The 26,018-nt window shown below is 43.9% G+C and overlaps 1 protein-coding gene and 1 pseudogene across 2 annotated transcripts in view; both read right to left on the bottom strand.

Moving 5' to 3' along the window:
- Positions 1-10,985: 10,985 nt before the first annotated feature.
- The window catches only part of TMEM150C (transmembrane protein 150C), an 86,628-nt gene continuing 71,595 nt past the window's right edge, over positions 10,986-26,018 (bottom strand). For both annotated transcript variants that reach the window (XM_023222580.2, XM_023222581.2), the window contains exons 6-8: positions 23,409-23,536; positions 16,814-16,991; positions 10,986-12,209 (exon numbers count right to left, since the gene is read on the bottom strand). In XM_023222580.2, coding sequence (XP_023078348.1) covers positions 12,001-12,209; positions 16,814-16,991; positions 23,409-23,536 — 515 coding nt within the window. In that variant the 3' untranslated portion in view covers positions 10,986-12,000. The remainder of the gene's footprint in view (positions 12,210-16,813; positions 16,992-23,408; positions 23,537-26,018) is intronic.
- On the bottom strand, positions 21,833-23,229 carry LOC111549412 (annotated as a pseudogene).

The raw sequence follows: 26,018 nt of genomic DNA, 5'->3' as shown, positions 1-26,018 counted from the left end.
TTTCCTGGGGAAGCTGAGGGCTGACTAGAGGCAGAAAGCTGTCATCCCCAAATCCCCCGGCTGCACCAGAAGTCTCTACTCAACAGTCGCCCATGCATGCGCCCCTACCTTTCCTTGACCCATACCTTCAGGGTCCCGACCACGACTTTCTTGAAAGTGTAGCCCCAAAATTCTGCTTACCTCTGAATCTACTTCCTCCAATCCCTGCCTCCTAGGTACTAATACTTCAGACTTTCACTTCCTCTCCCAAGCATTAGAGCAAGTTGTATCTCCAAAAGGATCTAGTGAAGCTCTACCCTGTGTCCTTAGGCATCTAGGCTATGAACCCAGGGAGTCTTGTCCCTGGTGCCCCTCCCAATTTAGGTACACAGCTCTCAACATGGGCAGTTATGTGAGACCCCTTCCCCCACCACCCTTGCCAGGTCCTCAAGTTTGTAAATTGCTAGGAGGATTGCTCTCCCATTGTGTAGGATGCTCTCCTCCCCCAATTTCTACCCAGCTTACCCCTCTGCAATACAATCTCCAAGCCTTGACTCCTTGGCCGGGGCCTTAGAACTGATGGCCCAGTACTTTAACAACTGGAACTAGGTCTACAACAACGTAATAGATCAGGATGAAAGTGAATAGAGTAAATTAAAAGGGAGGTGCATATTCCTATAGTGGCAAATGGGGGCAACGAGTGAACGTCCTTCCGCTGTGTTCCCAAAATCTATCTACAAAGAAAAGGGAAGGAGAGAGAGAGAGAGACAGAGAGGAGAGAGAGAGAGAGAGAAAAAGAGGGATTCAAAGAGGGAGAGAGAGAGACAGAAAGTCAAAGAGAGAAAGAAAGAGATTCCAGTAGAAGCAACTTCTTTGCTAACAAAAGAAAGTAGGAAAGTAGCCTTTAGAGGAAACCTCATTGTGAGCACACCTCACAATTCAAAACTATACTAAGTCAAAAAAAAGCAAAAAGGGTAGCTTACTAACTCAAAAATCTTAAAGTGTAGGACTATTCTGTTAAAAAAAAAAAGATAATTTAACATTAACCACTGAAAATTCCCTTAACCCAGCAGATTTCCTAACAGTGGATTTAAATCTTAATTACCATACAAAGTCCCACCAGACCTAGGAGGAACCCCCTTCAGGACAGGATGATAGATGGTTCCTCCCAGGTGATTGAGAAAAAAAACACAGTGGGTATTCAGTAATTGAGGGAAACTCTTGTAGAAGCGAGTTAGGAAAATTGCCTAATAATTGGTCTGCTCAAACGTGGGAGCTGTTTGCACTCAGCCAAGCCTTAAATTACTTACAGAATCAAAAAACTATCTCAATCCTGACTCAAAAGGTTACCCACACCCTCTCTGAAATGAATTTGCATAAGAACTGTTGTTTGTGGGAATGCATCTTGATGGGGCAACTGGGTTGTTAGGAAATACTCAGGAACCCAGCCCAGCTCTAGAACTCACCCCTGAGCGCAAAGGCAACGTTGGGCTCGCTCGCGAAGGACCACTAGAATCCAGCAGCCCGGACCCCTTCCTTTGTGGTCAAGAAAGATGGGAAAAGGGGTGCAGGACTGCTACAACAGTGAGCATAACTAATCCGATAAGCAGAAGCCCATGGGTGGTTACGCACCCTGGAAAGGAATAAGCATTAGGACCATAGAGGACACTGTAGGACTAATGCTCATCGGAAAATGGCTAGGGGTGCTGGCATCCCTATGTTCTTTTTTCAGATGGGAAACATTCCCCCCAAGGCAAAAATGCCCCTAAGATGTATTCTGGAGAACTGGGAGCAATTTGACCCTCAGATGCTAAGAAAGAGGCAACTTAAATTTTTCTGCAGTACTGCCTGGCCACGATATCCTCTTCAAGGGGGAGAAACCTGGCCTCCTGAGGAAAGTATAAATTATAACATCATCTTACAGCTAGACCTCTTTTGTAGAAAAGAAGGCAAATGGAGTGAAGGGCCATATGTACAAACTTTCTTTTCATTAAGAGACAACTGGCAGTTGTGTAAAAAGTGTGATTTATGCCCTACAGGGAGTCCTCAGAGTCTACCTCCCTACCCCAGCGTCCCCCCCCCCCGCCCCCCCACTCCTTCCCCAACTAATAAGGACCCCCTTCAACGCAAATGGTCCCAAAGGAGATAGACAAAGGGGTAAACAATGAACCAAAGTGTGCTGATACTCCCTGATTATGCCCCCTCCAAGCAGTGGGAGGAGGAGAATTCGGCCCAGCTGTCTTGTTTTTCTAAGACCACCAGAGCGAGCACAAAAGAACCAGCAAGTAGGCACAGGTCAGGAGCAAAACTGCTAGTTTATTTTAGTAACCTAAGGTGTGGAGAAGAAGTCTGTCAGCCTCCGGCAAAGAAGGCCAGCAGAGTTCCCCTCCCCCAAGCTCTGGGACGGAGTTCCGACATCCCAACAGGACTGGGAAGCTGGGAAGTCCGCCGGGCTGTGAGAAGGCCGCGTGGCTCAATGGCGGAGAGCGGCTTTTCTAGGAGTGGGAGGGCAATAGGCGGGGCACGGGCGTGTCAGGGGCGTTCCGCAGGTGCGACCAGGTAAATCTTGGTCTCTTCGGATTGACGTCACCTGGCGCATGCCCAGTTGGTCTGCACCTTCCCGGGCGCCGGCTGCATTTTCGCGCGCGTGGGAAGAGTTGGTGGTGAAGAAGAACCCGGAAGTGCACCATCTTGCCTCCGTTCGTCCAAACACCAGCCAGAGTGCATGTACCTTTTTATTTCTCTGACTTGAAGCAAATTAAAATAGACCTAGGTAAATTCTCAGATAACCCTGATGACTATATTGATGTTTTACAAGGGTTAGGACTATCCTTTGATCTGACATGGAGAGATATAATGTTACTGCTAGATCAGACACTAACCCCAAATGAGAGAAGTGCATCATAACTGAAGCCTGAGAGTTTGGTGATCTCTGGTATCTCAGTCAGGTCAATGATAGGATGACAACAGAGGAAAGAGACTGATTCCCCACAGACCAGCAAGCAGTTTGCTGGGACACAGAATCAGAACACGGACATTGGTGCTGCAGACATTTGTTAACTTGCGTGCTAGAAGGATTAAGGAAGACTAGGAAGAAGCCTATGAATTATTCAATGAGGTCCACTATAACACAGGGAAAGGAAGAAAATCCTACTGCCTTTCTGTAGAGACTAAGGGAGACATTGGAAAAGTATACCTCTCTGGCCGGGCGCGGTGGCTCACGCCTGTAATCCCAGCACTTTGGGAGGCTGAGGCAGGCGGATCACGAGGTCAGAAGATTGAGATCATCCTGGCTAACATGGTGAAACCCCGTCTCTACTAAAAATACAAAAAATTAGCCAGGCATGGTGGCGGGCGCCTGTAGTCCCAGCTACTCGGGAGGCTGAGGCAGGAGAATGGCGTGAACCCGGGAGACGGAGCTTGCAGTGAGCCAAGATCGCGCCACTGCACTCCAGCCTGGGCGACGAGAGAGACTCCGTCAAAAAAAAAAAAAAAAAAAAAAAGAGAGAAGAAAAGAAAAGAAAGTATACCTCTCTGTCACCTGACTCTATTGAAGGCCAACTAATCTTAAAGGATAAGTTTATCACTGTCAGCTGCAGACATTAGTAAAAAACTTCAAAAGTGCACCTTAGGCCTGGAGCAAAACTTAGAAACCCTATTGAACTTGGCAACCTTGGGTTTTTATAATAGAATGAGGAGGAGCAGGTGGAACGGGACAAACCAGATTTAAAAAAAAAAAAAAAAAGGCCACCGCTTTAGTCATGGCCCTCAGGCAACTGGACTTTGGAGGCTCGGAAAAAGGAAAAGCTGGGCAAATCGAATGCCTAATAAGGCTTGCTTCCAGTGCGGTCTACAAGGACACTTTAAAAAAGACTGTCCAAATAGAAATAAGCCGCCCCCTCATCCTTGCCCCTTATGTCAGGGGAATCACTGGAAGGCTTCGTCCCCAGGGGACGAAGGTCCTCTGAATCAGAAACCACTAACCAGATGATACAGCAGCAGGACTGAGGTTGCCCGGGACAAGCGCCAGCCCATGCCATCACCCTCACAGAGCCCCGGGTATGCCTGACCATTGAGGGCCAAGAAGTTACCTGTCTCCTGGACACTGGCGTGGCCTTCTCAGTCTTACTCTCCTGTCCTGGACAACTGTCCTGCAGATCTGTAACTATCCGAGGGGTCCTAGGACAGCCAGTCACTAGATACTTCTCCCAGCCACTAAGTTGTGACTGAGGAACTTTACTCTTTTCACACGCTTTTTCCTTTCTTTTTTTTTGAGATGGAGTCTCACTCTGTCGCCCAGGCTGGAGTGAAGTGGCGCGATCTCGGCTCACTGCAAGCTCTGCCTCCCGGGTTCACGCCATTCTCCTGCCTCAGCCTCCTGAGTAGCTGGGACTACAGATGCCTGCCACCACGCCCGGCTAATTTTTTGTATTTCTAGTAGAGATGGGATTTCACCATGTTGGCCAGGATGGTCTCAATCTCCTGACCTCATGATCCGCCCGCCTCAGCCTCCCAAAGTGCTGGGATTACAGGCCTGAGCCACCGCACCTGCCTCTTTTCACATGCTTTTCTAATTATGCCTGAAAGCCCCACTCCCTTGTTAGGGACAGACATTCAAGCAAAAGCAGGGACCATTATATACCTGAACGTAGGAGAAGGAACATCCGTTTGTTGTCCCCTGCTTGAGGAAGGAATTAATCCTGAAGTCTGGGCAACAGAAGGACAATATGGATGAGCAAAGAATGCCTGTCCTGTTCAAGTTAAACTAAAGGATTCTGCCTTCTTTCCCTACTAAAGGCAGTACCCCCTTAGACCCGAGGCCCAACAAGGACTCCAAAAGATTGTTAAGGACCTCTTGTTTCCAATCTGGAGATAACCCATACCTCAAACCTCACCTGTGTAAATGTTAGCAATACTACAGACACAACTCCCAATGCATCAGGTGGGTAACTCCTCCCACACGAATAGTCTGCCTACCCTCAGGAATATTTTTTGTCTGTGGTACCTCATCCTATCATTGTTTGAATGGCTCTTCAGAATCTATGTGCTTCCTCTCATTCTTAGTGACCCCCATGACCATCTACACTGAACAAGATTTACACAATCATGTAGTACCTAAGCCCCACAACAAAAGAGTACCCATTCTTCCTTTTGTTACCGGAGCAGGAGTGCTAGGCGGAGTAGGTACTGGCATTGGCGGTGTCACAGCCTCTACTCAGTTCTACTATAAACCATCTCAAGAACTAAATGGTGACATGGAACGGGTTGCCGACTCACTTGTCACCTTGCAAGATCAACTCAACTTCCCAGCAGCAGTAGTCCTTCAAAATCGAAGCGCTGTAGACTTGCTAACCGCCAAAAGAGGGGGAACCTGTTTATTTTTAGGGGAAGAATGCTGTTATTATGTTAATCAACCCGGAATCCTCAGGGAGAAAGTTAAAGAAATATGAGATTGAACACAATGTAGAGCAGAGGAACTTCAAAACACCAGATCCTGGGACCTCCTCAGTCAATGGATGTCCTGGATTCTCCCCTTCTTCGGACCTCTAGCAGCTATAATATTGTTACTTCTCTTTGGACCCTGCATATTTAACCTCCTTGTTAAGTTTGTCTCTTCCAGAATCGAAGCTGTAAAGCTACAAATGTTTCTTCAAATGGAGCCCCAGATGCAGTCCATGACTAAAATCTACTGCAGACCCTTGGACCAGCCTGCTAGCCCATGCTCCAATGTTGATGACATCGAAGGCACCCCTCCTGAGGAAATCTCAACCGCAGGACCCCTACTATGCCCCAATTCAGCAGGAAGCAGTTACACTGGTGGTCAGCCAACCTCCCCAACAGCGCTTGGGTTTTCCTGTTGAGAGGAGGGACTGAGAGACTGGACTAGTTGGATTTCCTAGGCTGACTTAAGAATCCCTAAGCCTAGCTGGGAAGGTGACAACATCCACCTTTAAACACAGGGATTGCAACTTAGCTCACACCCAACAAATCAGGTAGTAAAGAGAGCTCACTAAAATACTAATTAGACAAAAACAGGAGGTAAAGAAATAGCCAATCATCTATCGCCTGAGAGCACACAGGGAAGGACAATGATCAGGATATAAACCCAGGCATTTCAGCCTGCAATGGCTACCCTCTTTGGGTCCCCTCCCGTTGTATGGGAGCTCTGTTTTCACTGTATTACATCTTGCAACTGCACGCTCTCTGGTCCGTGTTTGTTCCCATTCAAACTAAGCTTTTGCTCGCTGTCCACCACTGATTGCTGTTGTTGCAGACACCACCACTGACTTCCAACCCTCTGGATCCCGCAGGGTGTCCGCTGCACTTCTGATCCAGTGAGGTGGTGCCCATTGCTGCTCCCAATTGGGCTAGAGGCTCGCCATTGTTCCTGCGTGGGCTAACTGCCTGGGGTTCGTCCTAATCAAGCTGAATAGAGCTGTAACACTCACCGTATTGTCCAAGATTCCATTCCTTGGAATCCGTGAGGCCAAGAACCCCAGGTCAGAGAACAGGAGGCTTGCTGTCATTTTGGAAGCTGCCCACCACCATCTTTGGAGCTTTAAGAACGAGGACCCTCAGTAACACCATGATTCAATTACCCCCCACTGGGTCCCTCCCATGACACATGGGGGTTATGGGAACTACAGTTCAAGATGAGATTTGGGTGGGAACACAGCCAGACCACATCAGGCCCTGTGGCCACAGCATGCCTGACTGTTGGAAGAACACAAGGAGGCAGAGGGACTGAAACAGAGAGAAGGAAAGGTGTAAAGGCAGACCTTGTTAGGCCTTGTAGAGCATTTTAATGATTGGGGTTTTCACTGAGTACGAGGAGTTCTGAGTGCCGAGTGATGAGTGCTGGAGGGTTTTAAGCAGAGGAGAGATGATGATCTAAGCTTTGTCTTTTTTGAGACTGGGTCTCACTGTGTTGCCCAGGCTACAGTGCAGTGGCACAATCTCGGCTCACTGCAGCCTTGACCTTCCAGGCTCAGGTGATCTTACCTCCTCAGCCTCCTGGGTAGCTGGGACTACAGGTGTGTGCCACCATGCCTGGCTTATTTTTTTGTAGAGACAGGGTATCACCATGTTGCCCAGGCTGGTCTTGAACTTCTGGGCTCAAGTGATCCTCCCTCCTCGGCCTCTCAAAGTGCACGTCAGGCCTAATTTAGCTTTGAGAGAGATCATTTTGACTTCTGTATTGAGGACACACCTTAGCAAATGATAGAAGAAGAGAGACTAATTTTTATGCATTATTATAAAAATCCAGGAGAGATAGCAGTGGTTTGGACTAGACAGTGGCAGTGGATGAATTCTAGTATACTTTGAAGGTATAGCAGAGAGGTTTGGGGTGTGCAAGAGAGAAGAGATGAAGATTGCTCCAAAGTTTCAGTGTAAGCAACGGAAAGATGGGTTGTCTCTAACTTGGGTGGGAGGAATGCTTTTAAAGAGATTAGATCAGAATGTGTTAAACTTGGGATGCCTTTCAAGTGAGGATGCTGTAAGGGTAGTTGAAGACACAGGTCTATAGTACTGAGGATAGAGGTCTGGCCTGGAGAACTTGGGAAACGTCAGCGCATGGCAATATTTAAAACTGGAATACTGGATGAGGTCACTCAGAGACTGAGTGTGGGCAGGAAAGACGAGTTGCCAGGACGGAGCCATGGGGTACTCCAGTGTTGGGATGGCAGGGAGAAAGTGGCCCAGCAGAGGACGCTGGGTGGAGAGGGGAGCAGGAGGCAAATTAAAACGGCACAATATTCTGAGAGCCAAGTAAAAAAGTTTTAAGCAGAGAGGTGGCGAGGGGGTGATCAAATTGTGAAGTGTTGCTTATGGATCTAGATACAGTAAGAAAAACACTGAGAATTGAATAGTGCCAACCCCACAGATGGTCCCTTTCCTCTATTTCTGAATTGTGATGGCTTCTCTAATGATTCTTTGGAACTTGCACCTCAAAGGAATGACAATGACTAAAGAAGTTAAGGATCCTGTAGTGGTCACTGGGCTGTTCACAAATGCATCTCCCATTGTGGGCACATGGTAGGAGTGCCATGCATAAAGAAGGCCACTCGGTTTCCTTAGCCAGTGAAATGTAAGCTAAGTAACGTTTGCCATTCCTGGCAGGAGCTCTGAGAGCCAGGGAGCAGTCTGCCACATTTCCTTGGCTGTGAGCAACTGTGGGAGCATGTGCCAAGAGGAAACGTCTATCAGCCAAGGTTGGAGTTGTTACAATGAGCAGAACCCCCTGCTGAACTTGGATAGACATCCAGTATGAGAAATAAACTTTAGTTTTATTAGTTTTATGTTGGGACAGCAAAACTTAACCCATCCTGAGGAAGCAATGCCTGAATACAAAAATAATATAAACAGTGGTATCCAGTCTCCATTGATAACCAGTAGATTATACATTTCAGGATACAAACATTTTACTTTTCCACACCAGGGGTAGAGAAAATCCAGCAAATAACATAGATGATAAAACGTGGCCTCATTGTAAGTTTGCTTTTTTTTTTTTTTTTTTTTTTTTGAGATGGAGTCTCACTCTCTCTCCCAGGCTGGAGTGCTGCAATAGTGTGATCCTGGTTCACTGCAACCTCCACCTCCTGGGTTCAAGCAATTCTCCTGCCTCAGCCTCCCAAGTAGCTGGGATCACAGGCACGCACTATCACGCCTGGCTGATTTTGTATGTTTTAGTAGACAGGGTTTCACCATGTTGACCAGGCTGGTCTCGAACTCGTGACCTCAGGTGATCCGCCTGCCTCGGCCTCTCAAAGTGCTGGTATTACAGGAGTGAGCCACCACGTCTAGCTGGTATTATAATCTTATGGGACCACTGTCTTAATATTCAGTGCGTTTTTGACTGAAACATTGCTATGGGTGCATGGCTACAGAACTTCTGAAACCTTTGAAGTTTACTGAGAGAGGTATCTTTTGTTCTACATCATGAGCTCCTTTTGATCACACTTGAGTTTACGCTAATGAGGTCACTTAGGCTGGGGCCCCTGGATAACCTCAGGCTCAGGCTGGTCAGCAGAAACACCTGCTGACCTTTGAGCTTTGGGGAGAGAGGGCATCCGGAGATCCAGCTCCATAAAATAAACTCTTGAATGGTAAGATTTGGAGAGCTCCCAGGCAGATGAACACAGCAAGGAGCTGGGAGGATGATGTGCTCTGAGCGGGCGTGGAGCTCCAGGCACCTCCCCATGCCTTGCCCTCTCTGCTTCTTTTTAGTTTGGCTCGTCCTAAGTTGTAGCCTTCATCATAAACCCGCAAGTGTAAGGATTTTCCTGAGTTCTGTGAGCTGTTCTAGCAAATTATTTGAACCTTAAGCGGGTGGTGTGTGGGAGCCCCTTTGACTTTGTAGCCAATCTGGACAGAAGTGAGGGTCACCTGTGGGCCCAGTATTTGTGACTGGCAGTGGAAGTGAGGCAGTCTTGTGGGACTCAGCCCTTAAACCTGTGGAATCTGACACAAACCCCGGGTAGTTAGTGTCAGAATTGAATTGCAGATACTCAGTTGGTGTCCGGGAAAATCACAGAATTGGTTGATGGTGTTAGAAAACACCCTACCAATATAACACTTAAGTTAATTTTTAACATAATATCTGACAGAGTTTTCACGTTTTAATATTAGAGAAGAAATAGTGGTGTAAGAGACAAAGAAATCACAATTATGCATAAAAGAATTTTATTTAGTGACTAGATCCCAATGAATAATGTCAGTCATTGCTTGGTTCTGCTAAAATGTTGTATTAGATATATTCTTAAGAAAGTGCACAGTTGCATCACCAAAAGCTGTTTAATTTGGATTGTGTAGAATAAAAGAAAACTACATAAGTCTTTGTTCTTTGATAAAAATTTTAAAATATAAAAAGAAAAAAAAAACCCAAAAGCAGTATTCAAAACTAACAAATGTCACCTTGGACTATTTACAGTAAAACGCCTTTTTGACAGGGCAATCTTGTTCTCAGCTTGTTCCTTTCCTCACATTTTACTTACAGGGATTCTCACTCCCCCATATGATCCCTATTCATGACTTCTTCCATTCCTGTCTCACATGAAACAGCCATCTTTCATGCTCCCTCACGCATCTTTGAGTCTCTCTCTGACACTCCTTTTTCCTACTCTTAAATTATCAATAATTCTATTCAACAGACATTTATTGAGCACCTAATACGTGCCAGGCACTGTACTAAGAGGTGGGGAAAAATACAGAGATGAAAAGACATTGACCTTTTCCTCAAGAAGTTCAGACCTTGGGTTGAATTAAAAAATGTTTTTCTTTTTTTTTTTTTTTTTGAGATGGAGTTTCGCTCTTGTTGCCCAGGCTGGAGTGCAATGGCTTGATCTCGGCTCACCGCAACCTCTGCCTCCCGGGTTCAAGTGATTCTCCTGCCTCAGCCTCCTGAGTAGCTGGGATTACAGGCATGCGCCACGACACCCGACTAATTTTGTATTTTTTTTTAGTAGAGACAGGGTTTCTTCACGTTGGTCAGGCTGGTCTCGAGCTCCCGACTCAGGTGATTCGCCCACCTCGGCCTCCCAAAGTGCTGGGATTACAGGCATAAGCCCCACGCCCAGCCTGAAAAATGTTTTTCATATTATATTCCATGTAATCCCAGACCTCTATGGGGTCAATCTGGGGATTTCTTGAAAGAAAGTGCACTCATGGAGGGTCTGTCCACTTGGCTCACTCCAACACAGTTTGAATTTGGAATTCTGTTCTTCTTCATGAAGCACAGTCTCAAAAGCCCACACCTACAGTCTGAGTTCTGAACACTCAGCAGGTGGGAACTGGGAACTGCGGGTTGGCTAGCAGGGGAGCCAGCTGTGTCCATTTGGATTTTAGGAAGGGTATTCTTTTAATCGGATTCTATCAATTCCAAATTTGAAAAGCCCTTAATCAAAAAAAAAAAAAAAAAAAAAACCTACTAAATTTGAGCAAAAGATATATATTAACAAAGTCTCCCCTGATTTGGACTTGCAACAAGATACTCTAAGGTGCCTATCTTTGATAAATGTCCAGCAGCAGCTCTTTTTATTACCTCTGCACATCCATATTTCTTTCCATTTTTCTGTGATATTTTCATAGCTTCCAATGTAAGCCTGCCGGTGACCTCTGTTCTTCTTTGATTATGGTTGAACCCAAAGCAAGCTCAGCTCTTGCATTTGGTCTACATCTTTGTCCATGAGGCTTAGAGAGACTCATGGTAGTTACTTAAAAGAAAAATAAACTATGAAATGTAAAACATTGTACATGGCATACTATGAAAGCAAACACTAAACCATACCTTCACTGCCCCCTTCTTGTTCCGGGCCTGGCAGACCACGTCCCTATACATATTCACATTTGGAAATCATTCTCAGTTACAGTGCATCCAGTCCAGATCATGGTGGAGGGCTTTGCTTTCACGGTCTGTGGCACATGTCTCTCCTGGGATCCACGCAGCCGACCACTGAACCACAACGAAGGGGGCTTTCGTGGGTAAGTTCTAGTCACCATGCCTTTCCACAGGCGACACAGGGTCACATCTCAATACAATTTCTGTCCTATTCAATGATACACTATTATCCATTCAAGAATATTAGTGCCAGATTCAGAACTTTCTCACGAGCTGGTTCCAAGCCCTTTGGACCTGAAGGCAACTTCGGGAGTTGGCATTACTCCCCAGGAACATTTGGCCTGCCCTACTCAGTAGGGTGCTTGAGACATGTGGAGAGAATGGGAAGAGGAGGGAGTGCTGGGAAGGGGAAGGATAAGAAGTGATCATGCACAAGCTTCTTGCTCTGTCGTGCATATATTTTCAGTGTAACAGCGTGTATGTCGACACATAAGGGCTTGTGCTTTTTCATTAAAGAAATAACTCGCCCTGAAAAGCTCATTTGGCAAATGTGGCCATGAACGTGTGTGTGTGTGTGTGTGTGTGTTTGAGAAATGAGGTTCTGTGTCAAGTCCCGTGAGTGTGTCCTACTGGCCCCTCCCCCACCGTCACACCCACCTCACCAGCAAGGAAAATCTGATGGGTTACACCTGGTCAGTCTGATATTCAGAAGCTTCTGACAGGCTTTCTGAGAAGCTTAGGAAATTCTCCTGGTACTCAGAGCAAACAATCTCATAGCGGTAATGCCGGAACTCCACGGCAAAGGTGCCAAAATAAGACAGGAAGCACATGACCAGGCCCCACTGGACCCTGGCTGCGTACATGTGGATGCTTTGGGCCATGAGGATGAAGTCTGGGGAGAAGCAGTCAAGGAAAATACCCTCATCAGCCACATTAAAACTGGAATCTTTTCAGGGCAGAGACAGATTATAGGAAAAGACTGGCTCTCCTCCTCACTAGCAAAACTGGTAGCCTGCTAGAGCTTGTTGAACAGGAAAATCTATATGAATAATAACAGTTAACATTATTGAGCTTCTATTTGGTGGTAGACATGCTTTTAGGTGCTTTCATGGACAGTATCACTTAATCCTCACAACAATCCTATTATCATTGTTTTTGTTTCTCTTTTTAACATGTTCTATTTGCCCTTAAATACTCTCTTATCCAAATAATTGTCAGTTTGTTAAAAATAGGGAAACTGAGACCAAATGGGTAAGTAACTTGCCTGAGGTCACACAGGTATTAATTGGCTGAGCTGGACTCAAACAAGCACTCTAACGCCTGCACCATGTATTCAACAGCTGTACTCTGTAGCTGCTTACAAAACTGGGAGATTAGAAAAAGGATTACAATTCCAAAGTAATTAGTTGGCCAGAAAAATAAAGCAATATTATTATTATTATTATTATTTTTTTTTTTGAGGCAGAGTTTCACTCTTGTTGCCCAGGCTGGAGTACAGTGACACGATCTCGGCTCACTGCAACCTCTGCCTCCTGGGTTCAAGCGATTCTCCTGCCTCAGTCTCCGGAGTAGCTGGGATTACAGACATGCGCCACCATGCCCGGCTAATTTTGCATTTTTAGTAGACATGGAGTTTCTCCATGTTGGTCAGGCTGGTCTCGAACTCCCATCCTCAGGTGATCCACCCGCCTTGGCCTCCCAAAGTGCTGGGATTACAGGAGTGAGCCACCGCACCCAGCCAAAATAAAGCTCATTTTAAAAAATCACTGCAAATGGTGAGCCGAGACTGGCCACTGCACTCCAAGCTGGGTGATACAGCGAGACTCCATCTCAAAAAAAAAAAAGAAGAAAGCACTGCAAATTGCAAATGACTGAATTCATATCTCCAGAAATAATTTCGAACATATGAAATTACTAACTACCGACATGTAAGCTGTGTGTGGCTCTGCAGTGCTACTAACAGTGTCTGAGTGGCTGGGCCGTCTGTCTCTTCTAATTTTTACTATTGTCTTTCAGACAATACTGTATAGACTAGTTTCATTCCTCATATCACGTTTAAACTTGTATGATAAACAGATGAGGCCAGGTGGGGTAACTCATGCCTGTAATGCTTTGGAATGCTGAGGTGGGAAGATCACTTGAGCCCAGGAGTTTGAGGCTGCAGTGAACTATGACTGCACCACTGCTCTCTAGCTAGGGTGACGGCAAGGCCCCATGTTCAAAAAAAGAAAAACAGATGAGACTCTTACACCTGGATATATATGGAATGTGTGTGTGTATCTGTATCTGTATATACACAACAGAATAAATGGAGGGAGGAGCTGGGAAGAAGGGTAAAAAGTTTATAGCATGCTTTAGTGAAAGGCCAAGTGTCTGAGTAACTAAATACATTTACTTAGAAAGATCAGAAACGTCTCCTTAGAATTAGTTTTATCTTCAAGACCTGAAATCGGGAAATTTTCAGAGAGCAAGAGTGTGAAATTACTTCAGCCAAACTTTGCTCTGACTGGGCCTTAATCCATTCACCTGAGAACCGAAGGGGGAAAAAAAAAGATTTCACATGTTCAGAAACCATGAAACGGAAGCATTTGGTGAAAGCTCAAAACTTGGGATAGGCCGGGCAAGGTGGCTCATGCCTGTAATCCCAACACTTTGTAAGGCTGAGCAGTGTGTATCACTTGAGCCCAGTAGTTCGAGACCAGCCTGGACAACATGGCGAAACCACGTCTCTACTAAAACTACAAAAATTAGCCGGGTGTTGTGGTGTGTGCCTGTAATCCCAGCTACTCTCGAGGCTGAGATGGGAGGATGGCTTGAACTCGGGAGGCAGAGGTTGCAGTGAGCCAATATCATGCCCCTGCACTCCAGCCTAGGTGACTCAATGACACCCTGTCTTAAATCACAAAAAACATCTCGGAATAATTTAAAGCCTGCACATTCTTCTGAACAAGGGTGCAAAATATTGCCAAAGCAATATTAACTTATTACTTAAATTAATAGAGAAAGCATATATACTCCTTATATCTTATATTGGCAGAGTTTTGATCTTTTTGTTCATAGAGTATTTATTAGGTTGCTAGCAAGAACCAAGTTTTTTGGCTTGAACTTAAGTCCTTAAATGTTCTCTATCTAACGTGACTGTAGAGCTTTGAAAAATCAGCAAAATGGTGAAATGGGAATTTGTGAATGAAGAAGAAATAGTCCAAATACTCCACTAACTAGAGAATGGGCTCTGAACTACGTATGTTTTCATATTTTATTTATTCTTTTCCCCCCTCATGTTAGGGTCTGCTTCTATTCATATTTTAAAGCTACTTTCTCTCTCTCTTTTTTTTTTTTGAATTGATATACTTTATTTTTTTCTAGCTATTTTTGAACTTCTTATATTTATATTTCAATAGAATTTTGGGGAACATGTGGTGTTTGGTTGCATGAATAAGTTATTTAGTGACGATTTCTGGGATTTTGGTGCACCCCCCACCCAAGCAGTGTATAGTGTACCCAATTTGTAGTCTTTTATCCTTCATCCCCCTCCCATCCTTTCCCCTGAGTCCCCAAAGTCCACTGTGTCATTCTTATGCCTTTGTGTCCTCACAGCCTAGCTCCCACTTATGAGTAAGAACATAGGACGTTTGCTTTTTCATTCTTGAGTTACTTCACTTAGAATAATGGTCTCCAATTCCAACCAGGTTGCTGCAAATGCCATTGTTTCATTCTAAAGCTACTTTCTCTAACTTGGGGTCCTGTAGTGGTTAAGAGTGCAAGAGCTGAGCCTGAGTTTAAATCTTGATCCACCACACATTATCTGTGTGATCTTAGGCAAATTAAACTTCCCTGTGATTCACTGTTCTTACATGTTAAGTGAGGATAAAAAGAGTTGATACATTTAAAGTACTTAGAATAATGCCTAGCACAGTGTCTAAATATTGGTGATTATTATGACTGAAGATGTGTAATTGTGTTTTCTGTATAATATACTCTTTAGGAACCTTGATTCCTTTCTCTGGTTTCCTGAGGAGGGCCTTATTGGAGTCAACATTTCTTCTATTTTTGCCTTTTATTTTTTGAGCCAGGGTCTCACTCTGTCACCCAGGCTAGATTGCAGTGGCATGATCACAGCTCACTGCAGCCTCAAATTCCTGGGATCAAGCAATCCTCCCCACCCAGCCTCCCAAGTAGCTTGGACTACAGGTGCACACCACCACATCCTGCTAATTTTTTGAAAATAAATTTTTATAGAGACCAGGTTTTGCTATCTTGCCCAGGCTGGTCTTGAACTCCTGGACTTAAACAACTCTCCTGCCTCAGCCTCCCAAAGTGCTAGGATTACAGCATAAGCCATAGCACCAGGCCTTTTTTATTGATTGATTGATTGATTGAGACAGAGTCGATCTTAGCTCACTGCAGCCTCAAACTCCTGGGCTCAAGTGAGCCCACCTCAGCCTCCCCAGTAGCTGGGATTATAGGTGCTTGCTACAACACCCAGCTGAATTTTATATATATATATATTTTTTTGTAGAGACAGGGTCTCCCTTTGTTGTCCAGGTGGATCTTGAGCTCCTGGCTTCAAGTGGTCCTCCTGCCTCCACCTCCCAAAGTGTTGAACGCTTCTGATTACTCCACGCCATGGAATGAGTGACTGATTGGATTGGTGGGATGGGAATTGGCAGGCTTCTATTGGACCACACTACCAGTAGGTGAGGTCACTGCACTCCATCCTAAGCTAGACTCTCTCTGGGATCTGTGTGGGGCTAAGCGGAGTGAGGTGCTCTCCTCTGCCTTTCTCTGGCTTCTGTGCTTGTTACTGGGTGGTTAAGTTGAATTCCAAAGTGTAAGAGAGGAGACTTGCAGCATTTTCCTTTCCAGGTTTCCTAGGATAAAGGCTGATTTCTTCATCCCCATCTGGCTCCTAGCATCTACTCTCAATTAGTTCAGACTCTGAGGGGAGGAAGGGAAATGTATAACACCCCAAAACCTCAAATATTTGAGGAAAACTACACACGCAGCGTTAATCTACAGCTTGAACTTGTCTTCCAGAAAAACTTCATTGTTTTCCGGAAAGATATAAATGTATTGGTCCTCTGAAATTCATTTCGGAGCTACAAATGAAATGAAGTAACAGGGCCATTAATAAAATCACAAATGAATTTTTTTAAGCTGGAGAGAAAAATGACAATTCTCCCTTGGCTATGCATTCTCTGATTTTCACAAATAAGAACTTTTACATTATTAGTGAAAGGAGAGTGTATGACACCATTCCTGAAGACTGAAACAATCTGGAGAGGGCAGACCTTGTTTTATTTTTATTTCTCCATCTCCCCTTTGGCATGAAAAATCAGTCTGAGAGTTTTTGTTTTTATACCCATTTACCTTTGTTTTGCCTTCAGATTCTGAGATAATCTGGCAGAATATCCTAACCCACTGGCTTCTGCCACAGAGACAACTTCCTCGTTTTCATCTTACTGGCAAAAGAACCTTTTCACATTCAAAGGATACAGAGGACCACACAGAGAGTGATAGACGCCGACAGAATAACTCGTGGAATTCCAACTTTCCGTCCTTCATTCTTGATGTTGACTTTGAGTGTCAGCGCAGCCTGGATCCAGCAGGTCAACGTGCCAAATCCAAAGGTCAAGGAAGTTCCGACGTTATGGATTTCTTCATCATTCGTGAGCTTAGGGATGAATGGATAATGACACATGAAGGCCCATTCAGCAAAGAAGACAGGCAAGTTGAAGGAATATATGAGGGGAAAAGATAGGAAAAGAAACATCCCAACAATGGGATAATAGATCGTAGAAAGATTAGTTCTTTGTTCTATTCTCAAATGGTTTGAACTCTGAGGGGATGAAGGAAATAAACAATAGCCCCAACCCTTAAAAACATTTGTTTAGAAAAAGTAAAACAACAGGAGAGTTACAGAAAAAGAAATGTTTCTACAAGCATACACCCCAAACTTTTCCAGGCTAAGAAAATGCGACCAGGGATTTGGACATGGTTTTTGCTTTTGTGTGTGTGTGTGTGTGTTTTTTTTTTTTTTTTTTTTTTTTTGAGACAGGGTCTTTACTCTGTCTCCCAGGCTGAAATACAGTGGCGTGATCACGGCTCCCTGGCTCAAAGCGATCCTCCCACCTTAGCCTCTGGAGTAGCTGGGACCACAGGTGCACGCCACCATGCCTGGCTAATTTTTTTCTTTTGAAGGAAAATTTGTATTACTTTGTTTTTTATGTACAGAAAACTCAACAGTGTACATTTAACCCAGCTTGGTGGTAAGTTCTTTAGCCTTTGCCTTTTTGAGCTTGGAAATGTGAGCTACAGACTTGGGACCCAGGACATTGCCTCCCCAGCGACGGAGGATCTCATCTCATCGAATCTGTTGTTGTAAATGGTCCTGATAGCTTCCACCAGCTTAGCCAAAGCTCCTTTGTCTTCCAGGTTAACTTGTGTGAAGGCGACAGTGGAGCCTTCCTGTGGATTAGACGTCCCAGTCTTGCCTTCCCCTTGATAATGCAGTAAAAGACCCCCATTTTACGACACAGGGCAGGCAGAAAGACAACTAGCTCGATGGGATCGACATCGTGCGCAGTCACCACCAGCTGAGACTTTTTGTTCTCCTCCAAGGTGGTGACAGTGTTAACTCCTGCTTGAAGGGCAGGTGGTCTCTTAGTGGGGACGTCCTCTTTGCCAGCAGCTTTCTTCTCAGCCCAGGCCAACAGCCTCTGCTTCTTCTCTTGCTTTGTCTCTGGTCTGTGGGAGACCTGTGGGCTAGCGAGCGCAGCTGAGTAGCTGGTTGGCGGTCCAGGGCCTGGGTGAACCAGTTAATTGCAGGAAACACTTACAGAGGTTAATCACAGCTGCTTATAGAGGATGCCTGTCTGCCGTTGCAGCCTGATATAGCAGGGCAATTTCACAAAGCGAGTGAGGTCACTTTTGGGCTGGATGTCCCATCCAATGCCAAAATTCTTAGGCCTTTTCTCAAACCAGGGATTCGCCACTTTCTTGGCCTCCTGCTTCTTCACGGCAGCAGGGGCCAGAGCCACCTTCTTCACTTTGGCCTTCTTTCCTTTCAGCACCTTTGGCAGCGGGAGGAGAGCGCTAATTTTTTATCTTATTTTTTTTATAGAGATGGTGTCTCCCTACATTGCCCAGACTGGTCATGAACTTCTGAGCTCAAGTAATCCCGCCTAGGCCTCCCAAAGTGCTGAGATTACAAGCGTGAGCCATCAGTCCTGGCCAATATATATTTATTGATGGAGGACAGCCAATTCTAGGCAAGTCAATATTTAATTGGCACAGACAACTAAAACCCTTTAAGCTCTGTTCTTCACTCTTACAAAACTGGCCCGTCTATGTAATGTGACTAATTCATTGTTTGGTTTTTTTTTTCTTTTTGAGATGGAGTGTTCTGTCGCTGGAGTGCAGCAGCATGATTTCGGTTCACTGCAATCTCTGCCTCCCGGATTCAAGTGATTCTCCTGCCTCAGCCTCCCAAAGTGCTGGGATTACAGGCATGAACCACCATGGTGCCTGGCCTAAGTAACTGTTTTTGTTGTTGTTATTGTTTGTTTGTTTGTTTGACACAGAGTCTCACTCTGTCACCCAGGCTGGAGTGCAGTAGTGCGATCTCCACTCACTGCAACCTCAGACTCCTGGGTTCAAGTGATTCTCATGTCTCAGCCTCCCAAGTAGCTGGGATTACAGGCATATGCCACCACGCCCAGCTAATCTTTGTATTTTAGTAGAAATGGGGTTTTACCATGTTGACCAGGTTGATCTCAAACTCCCAACCTCAGATGATCCACCTGTCTCGGCCTCCCAAAGTGCTGGGATTACAGGCGTGAGACACCACACCCGGCCCTAATTCATTGTTAATGAGAATTTTTTTTTTGTTTTATTTTCCCATAGTAATAAGAAAAACTGTCACCTATGAGCTTTTGCCACATATAGAGACCCACAGTAGGACAACAGTATTTGAAGATTCATACTCAAGGCTTTTATAGAGGACTCCCATTTAGGTTATTGCTGTTGGGGGTTATAGATGTAAACTCCCCCAATCATTACCCACTGATATTTAAAAAATATATCCACCACTTAAAACTCTTTTTGTATTTTCATGTGTATATATACATATATACATATGTAAATACACATATTTTTCAGATTATCACCATTAGATCATAATTTTTTTTAGTGAATCATACTAGACAATCCACTTCTTCAAAAAAAGAAAAAACAAAGTCTATCCACGTCTTCATCAAATCTAGCTATATGTTTGTATACATATACATGTATTTGAGATGGGGTCTTGCTCTGTTGCCCAGGCTAGAGCACGGTGGTATGATAAAAGTTCACTATTATATATTTACATATTTAAAAAAAAATTTCTTCCTTTTCCTTTTCTTCAACATATATTTTTTAATTGCACATATAGGAAAGTAAAATCTATTGTCGAAGATATGGCTTTTAAACCCATTGTGAAAGTATTATTTTTTTGAATTGCTATTGCCTTCAGATGTTTTGTTGTTTGACACTGTTGTTCATAATGGTTGCATCAAATCAATATTACTTTCCTTTTACACTTTTTTCTATTGTTTTTGGCTGTAGGATTTTTACCTCTTTTTTTGGAAGAAGCCATGTTTTCTCTCATAGTTCAAAAGATATATTTTCAAAATTATTTAAAATAATGATACCTGAAATCAAATTTTGCTTCTAGAAAATTGGTTTTCCAAGCTATATAAATCTATTCATTTATTATTTTTAATCTTTAAAACAAGATAATATAGTTACATAGTTCAAACTTAAAAAAATTATAATGAGGGATCGATTGAAAAGTCTGTCTCCCATCCCATGTACTAGCCACCTGGTTTCTCCATGGGAAACTAATTTGTCATTTCTCATGTATTCTGTTATATTTCAGCAAACGTTCTTCATAAGTAGTGTCAACATTCATGGTCTTGGGTATTTGTGGTTCACCAAAGCCACCCAATCTTGGGGATTTTTCTAGGACTTTTGTAAAGAACAAAATGTGTTCTTGGTAACTCATCAAAGCCCTGGTTGAGAGAAACAATAGTGATTGAGCACTTTACAACATGCCTGTACCCTCAGCACAGGCCGGCAAGTGGGGGAAAGACTCCCACCAAAATTTCAGTTAAAATGCTCCATGCCTTGCCTTACATTTTGGATCGTAACAGGATAAACTCTCAAACATTCTCCTGGTAATCACTGCCTCAGCCAATATATTCTAAGAATGCAGCTTTCTGGTTGCTTAGCTGGATATAGACGGGAGATAGAATAGTTAGAGGAGGCCGGGCGCGGTGGCTCAAGCCTGTAATCCCAGCACTTTGGGAGGCCGAGACGGGCGGATCACGAGGTCAGGAGATCGAGACCATCCTGGCTAACACGGTGAAACCCCGTCTCTACTAAAAAATACAAAAAACTAGCCGGGCGAGGTGGCAGGCGCCTGTAGTCCCAGCTACTCGGGAGGCTGAGGCAGGAGAATGGCGTGAACCCAGGAGGCGGAGCTTGCAGTGAGCTGAGATCCGGCCACTGCACTCCAGCCCCGGAGACAGAGCGAGACTCCGTCTCAACAACAACAAAAAGAATAGTTAGAGGAATTGGTGGGATTGCCCATTTACAACTCGCCAAGCAAAAAATACTTATTGGGTTGCTACTATGTGCCAGGGGAAGTCTTTGGGAATGAGTGATCCATTCATTTGGGAATGAATCAGCAGTGCTGTGGGTAGGACAAGAAATGGCCTTAGAAAATCCACTACTATTTTCATTAGGAACATTACTAAATTAACACTAGAATGCTGAGGGTCTTTAATGCCTATGCCTTTTGGGGTTTCATTCAACAGACAGGGGGAAGAGTGTCAGGATCAGTGTTTGCCCACAAGGAGGAAGTTTCTAGCAGTACTATAAATAGCACAGGTTGGAGGTTGGTGGGGAGGGAGGGAAATCAGTCAACCACTATCATAGTACAGAGGTTTCCTTGTCTATTTTACAAATAAAGTCATTCTTGTCAAGAGTTGGGTGATGGTATTGGCAAGGAAAATTATGCTTAAAGGTTGTGACCTTGGGCTTCTGAATTTCTAGGAAGAAGAGTTAGGAGTAGTATATACAAGCCATAGTGTTTTAGAGAAATTCTGGGCTTTCAAACTTGACTTTTGCATACACTTGCTAATCTGAAAGCATGCTTTTATCCAAAAAGGATGTTTGGTGTTTAGTTATAGAAAGGCAATGATCCTGTTGGTTTTCTAGAAGGGTACATTAGGATCCAATTTGTTATGAAAAAAGTATAAACCACTTGGAAATCCTCTGTAGAAAATATACAGCTGTTCTAGTAGCTGCTTTTCTCAGTAGCCACACTGTATTTCATAGGCATATTTAACACCCTCGCACGTTTAAGAGAACTCAGGAAGACCAGCCTGAGAGATTAGAAAGGCTGAACTCTGGAGAACCTGTGCATATTAGGAACCAATGTTCCTAATTTTTTTTCTTTTTTTGAGTCTGATCTTATTTGTCACTCAAAAAATCTTTTTCCTGACTGGATTCAGACTTAGAAGTAGAAGCTTGCAGAGAGGAAAGTCTGCGTCTCTTCACAATTTGTTCCTTGCGCTTCTCTTTAGCCTCCTTCATTCTTGTGGCCAAAAGTTTAGCATATTCTGCAGCCTCTTCCCTATTTTTCTTAGTACGCTGCTTCTTCAGAGCAATACGCTGCCGTTTGTGCTGCAGGACACATGGAGTAACAAGACGCTGAATCTTGGGTGCTTTGGTCCTAGGTTTCTTACCTTCTTTGTTTAAGGGCTTTCTTACAACATACTGGCAGACATCATCTTCTTTAGAGAGATTGAAAAGTTTTCCTGGGCGCGGTGGCTCACGCCTATAATCCCAGCAACTTGGGAGGCCGAGGCGGGCGGATGGGAGGTCAGGAGATCAAGACCATCCTGGCTAACACGGTGAAACCCCGTCTCTACTAAAAATACAAAAAATTAGCTGGGCGAGGTGGCGGGCGCCTGTAGTCCCAGCTACTAGGGAGGCGGAGGCAGGAGAATTACTGGAACCGGGAGGCAGAGGTTGCAGTGAGCCGAGGTTGTGCCACTGCACTCCAGCCTGGGCGACAGAGCGAGACTCTGTCTCAAAAAAGAAAAGAAAAAAAGAAAAGTTTGCGGATTCTACTAGCTCTTTTAGGCCCCAGGCAACCAGGCACCCTAGTATCAGTCCAGGAATAGCCTTCTCTCTTTTTTATACAATAACAAAGTTGAGAACGCTCAGACTGGCATCCACAATGCAACCACGAACTGATTTTATCTTTCTTTCTCCAGCTTTCCTTGGTCTGTATACAGGAATGTCCCTTAGTAGCAGGTGGGCAGGGCTCTGGGTCAAGATACCCTGCTTCATGGGGAAACCTTGTTTGTCATTCCCACCACTGATTCGGACCACATAACCCTTCCATTCTTCACCCAGAGCTTAAGCAGTAACTTCTGTGGCCATAAGCTTCTCATAAAAAGTAGGAATTTTGGCTGGGCGCGGTGGCTCACGCCTGTAATCCCAGCACTTTGGGAGGCCGAGACAGGTAGATCGAGACCATCCTGGCTAACACGGTGAAACCCCGTATCTACTAAAAATACAAAAAAAAAAAAAAAAAAAAAAAAAATTAGCCGGGGCGTGGTGGCGGGCGCCTGTGGTCCCAGCTACACGGGAGGCTGAGGCAGGAGAATGGCGTGAACCTGGGGGGCGGAGCTTGCAGTGAGCCCAGATCGCGCCACTGCACTAAAGCCTGGGTGACAGAGCGAGACTCCCAAACAAACAAACAAACAAACAAACAAACAAAAAGTACGAAGTTTGCGTTCATCTTCCACTTTAATGAGTTTCTGGCAGCCAATGGCTGGGAAGGAGATGTTCAGCTTCATCTTGAAATAGCTGAACGCCTCCGAGGCGCCATGGAAAAGAGTCCTATTTTTTTTTAAAAAAAAAGGTTTGTGCAGAATTATATGGGCCATATGGTGATTATACCTCAATAGCTTTGATAATCTCACAAGTGAAGGTCTTACCAGTGTCAGAGGGAGGTGAAAACGGCCAAATCAAGTACCTGAAAATTACCAAGTAAGGTCATTCCGAAGGAAGCCAGACACAGCGCCACCAATCCACTAATATTCAGCCACGGGTTTAAAACCTTCGGTTTCAGTTGTATGAAGCGCAGAACAGCTACCACAAGGGCTAGGAATAAAGCAAAGTCTTAAAATGAAAGAAATTAAATCACACACCTAGACTGTGAGGCAAAATTCTATTATTATTATTATTATTATTATTATTATTATTATTATTTTGCTGCTGCACTATTTTCTTAGGTAAGAGGGAGAATTCTAAAGCCACAATGTGCAAAATTTAACTTTTCACCACAGTACATTTTACATCTCTGAATGATCCACAATTTTTCAGAGAAACTTTCCATGCAATGCTTATGATTATTTAGATATTTTATTACACCCAATCTGGGGAAAGCAGAGAGGCAGAGAGGACTGGAGGCAGCAGGGCTGTATGTTACTTAGGTGAGGCAAGGATGATAGGACTATGAATGGTGGTGTTCTCAGAGTTTTCAAAAACAAGATCAGCACAGGACAGACTGGCTTAGGAGAGCACTTGCAGAGGCTTGGCACACGACATATAAGATGGGAAAGACAGACCGACTCAGTCATTCTTTAGCTTAGAACACAGTGTCAAAAATAATGATAGGGTAGGAACATAATGGGAAGAAGACAAGGTTACCACATCTAGACAAAACTACTGGTGCTAGTGCCATAAACCATTCCTGGGGAGAGGAAGAAAGATAATGGAAAGTGTACAAGTTCCTTTATTAGTGGTTTTACTCTCACTTCCCTTTGATTCTACTTGAAGGTGTTCACTGTCAAACAACAAAGATAGTTAACCTAAATTAGAGAAATTACAATATTCACACATGTGAAACCTGTATTTGAACACGGCAGATTGGGAGATTTGGTATGTACTGAAAATGGTACCTAGTATATCAAGAAAACTTAATTCCTGAAAATAATATTAATTACTCATTTTAAAAGTCCACTCTATCTTTTGAAGCAAATTGGTATCAGAGAATTTGAAGAGAGAATGAAGGAAGTTACTTAGATTTCAAATCTGACTTCTAATAGTAACCTCGGGATAGTCCATACTCAAGGCCCTAATCTAAGGATGACCTTTTTTTTTTGCCTAGTGCAGAGATATTTTCATATTTATACAAAGAGTTGGCAGAGGTTAGTCAATAAATGATGAAAAATCACTTTGAATTAATGTAAATGATATCTACATGTAAGGAAACAAACTTACTACTAAGATAATTTATTTTGACATTAAGGTTCAGCAGGAAAGACAATTAGAAATTCAAGAATTACCTTATTTATACAGCAATTAAGTTGGTAATTATTTGCTAAAGGTTTTTCTTTGATTACAGGCCATTATTAGTAGTCATTAATAAAGAAAATCTATCCATAAATTTGCATTTCCCAAGTATATTAAATTTCATAGTGTAACCCTATGGCTTTAAGCTTGATAAGTTGACTTTTAGTTCTAAGTACTTCTGATCAAAGAGTGGTATAAAACTTGATTAATATTTGGATTTTAGAAACAAAATAGAGATAAATCATGATTTATAAAAATCTCAAATTGTTCAGCCCTGATATATATTTTAGTATATGCTTCAGCTACTATCCACTGTTGATCGGAAAATTAATACATTATACCTAGGTTAACAATAGTTTCTCAAACTATTGGTTTGAAGGACCTAGGTAGGAATTATATCTGAAGTCTTTAACAATGACAATAACTATCCTAGAGGATGAAAAATAGGCACAATGTCTTATTAATTTTAGGATAAGAACAGGAGGAGGAGCAGGGGAGAGGAGTAATTCAACACACAGCACTCCATCACAAAGTGGTCATCAGCTAAAGAAGTCATTAGATTAAGCCTAGAGAGCTCAACACAGGCACCATAGGATATCCTTCTAATGAGTTGTGTATGGCTGTTAGGACATAATAACAAGACACTAAGACAGCACACTTAATTTTTGTTTTCTTTTTTTTGAGACAGAGTCTGACTCTGTCACCTAGGCTGGAATGCAGTGGCATGATCTCAGCTCACTGCAACCTCTGCCTCCTGGGTTCAAGCAATTCTCCTGCCTCAGCCTTCCAAGTAGCTGGGACTACAGGCCCATGCCACCATGCCCAGCTAATTTTTATATTTTTAGCAGAGACAGGGTTTCACCATATTGGTCAGGTTGGTCTTGAACTCCTGACCTCAGGTGATCTGACCGCCTCGGCCTCCCAAGTTGCTGGGATTATAGGCATGAGCCTATAATATAGATGGAGTCTCTCTCTGTCGCCAGGCTGGAGTGCAGTGGTGCAATCTTGGCTCACTGCAACCTCCTCCTCCTGGGTTCAAGCGATTCTCCTGCCTCAGCCTCCTGAGCAGCTGGGACTACAGGCGCACGCCACCACGCCCAGATAATGTTTTTGTATTTTCAGTAGAGATGGGGTTTCACCATGTTGGCCAGGATGGTCTCTATCTACTGACCTTGTGATCTGCCTGCTTCGGCCTCCCAAAGTGCTAGGATTACAGGTGTAAGCCACCGTGCCTGGCTGGCTAATTTTTTTTTTTTTTTTTTTTTTTTTTTTTTTTTTTTTTTTTTTT

The sequence above is a fragment of the Piliocolobus tephrosceles genome, chromosome 3 (genome assembly GCF_002776525.5).
Source record: "Piliocolobus tephrosceles isolate RC106 chromosome 3, ASM277652v3, whole genome shotgun sequence".
Classification (NCBI taxonomy): domain Eukaryota; kingdom Metazoa; phylum Chordata; class Mammalia; order Primates; family Cercopithecidae; genus Piliocolobus; species Piliocolobus tephrosceles.
This window is presented reverse-complemented; position numbering and strand designations above follow the sequence as displayed.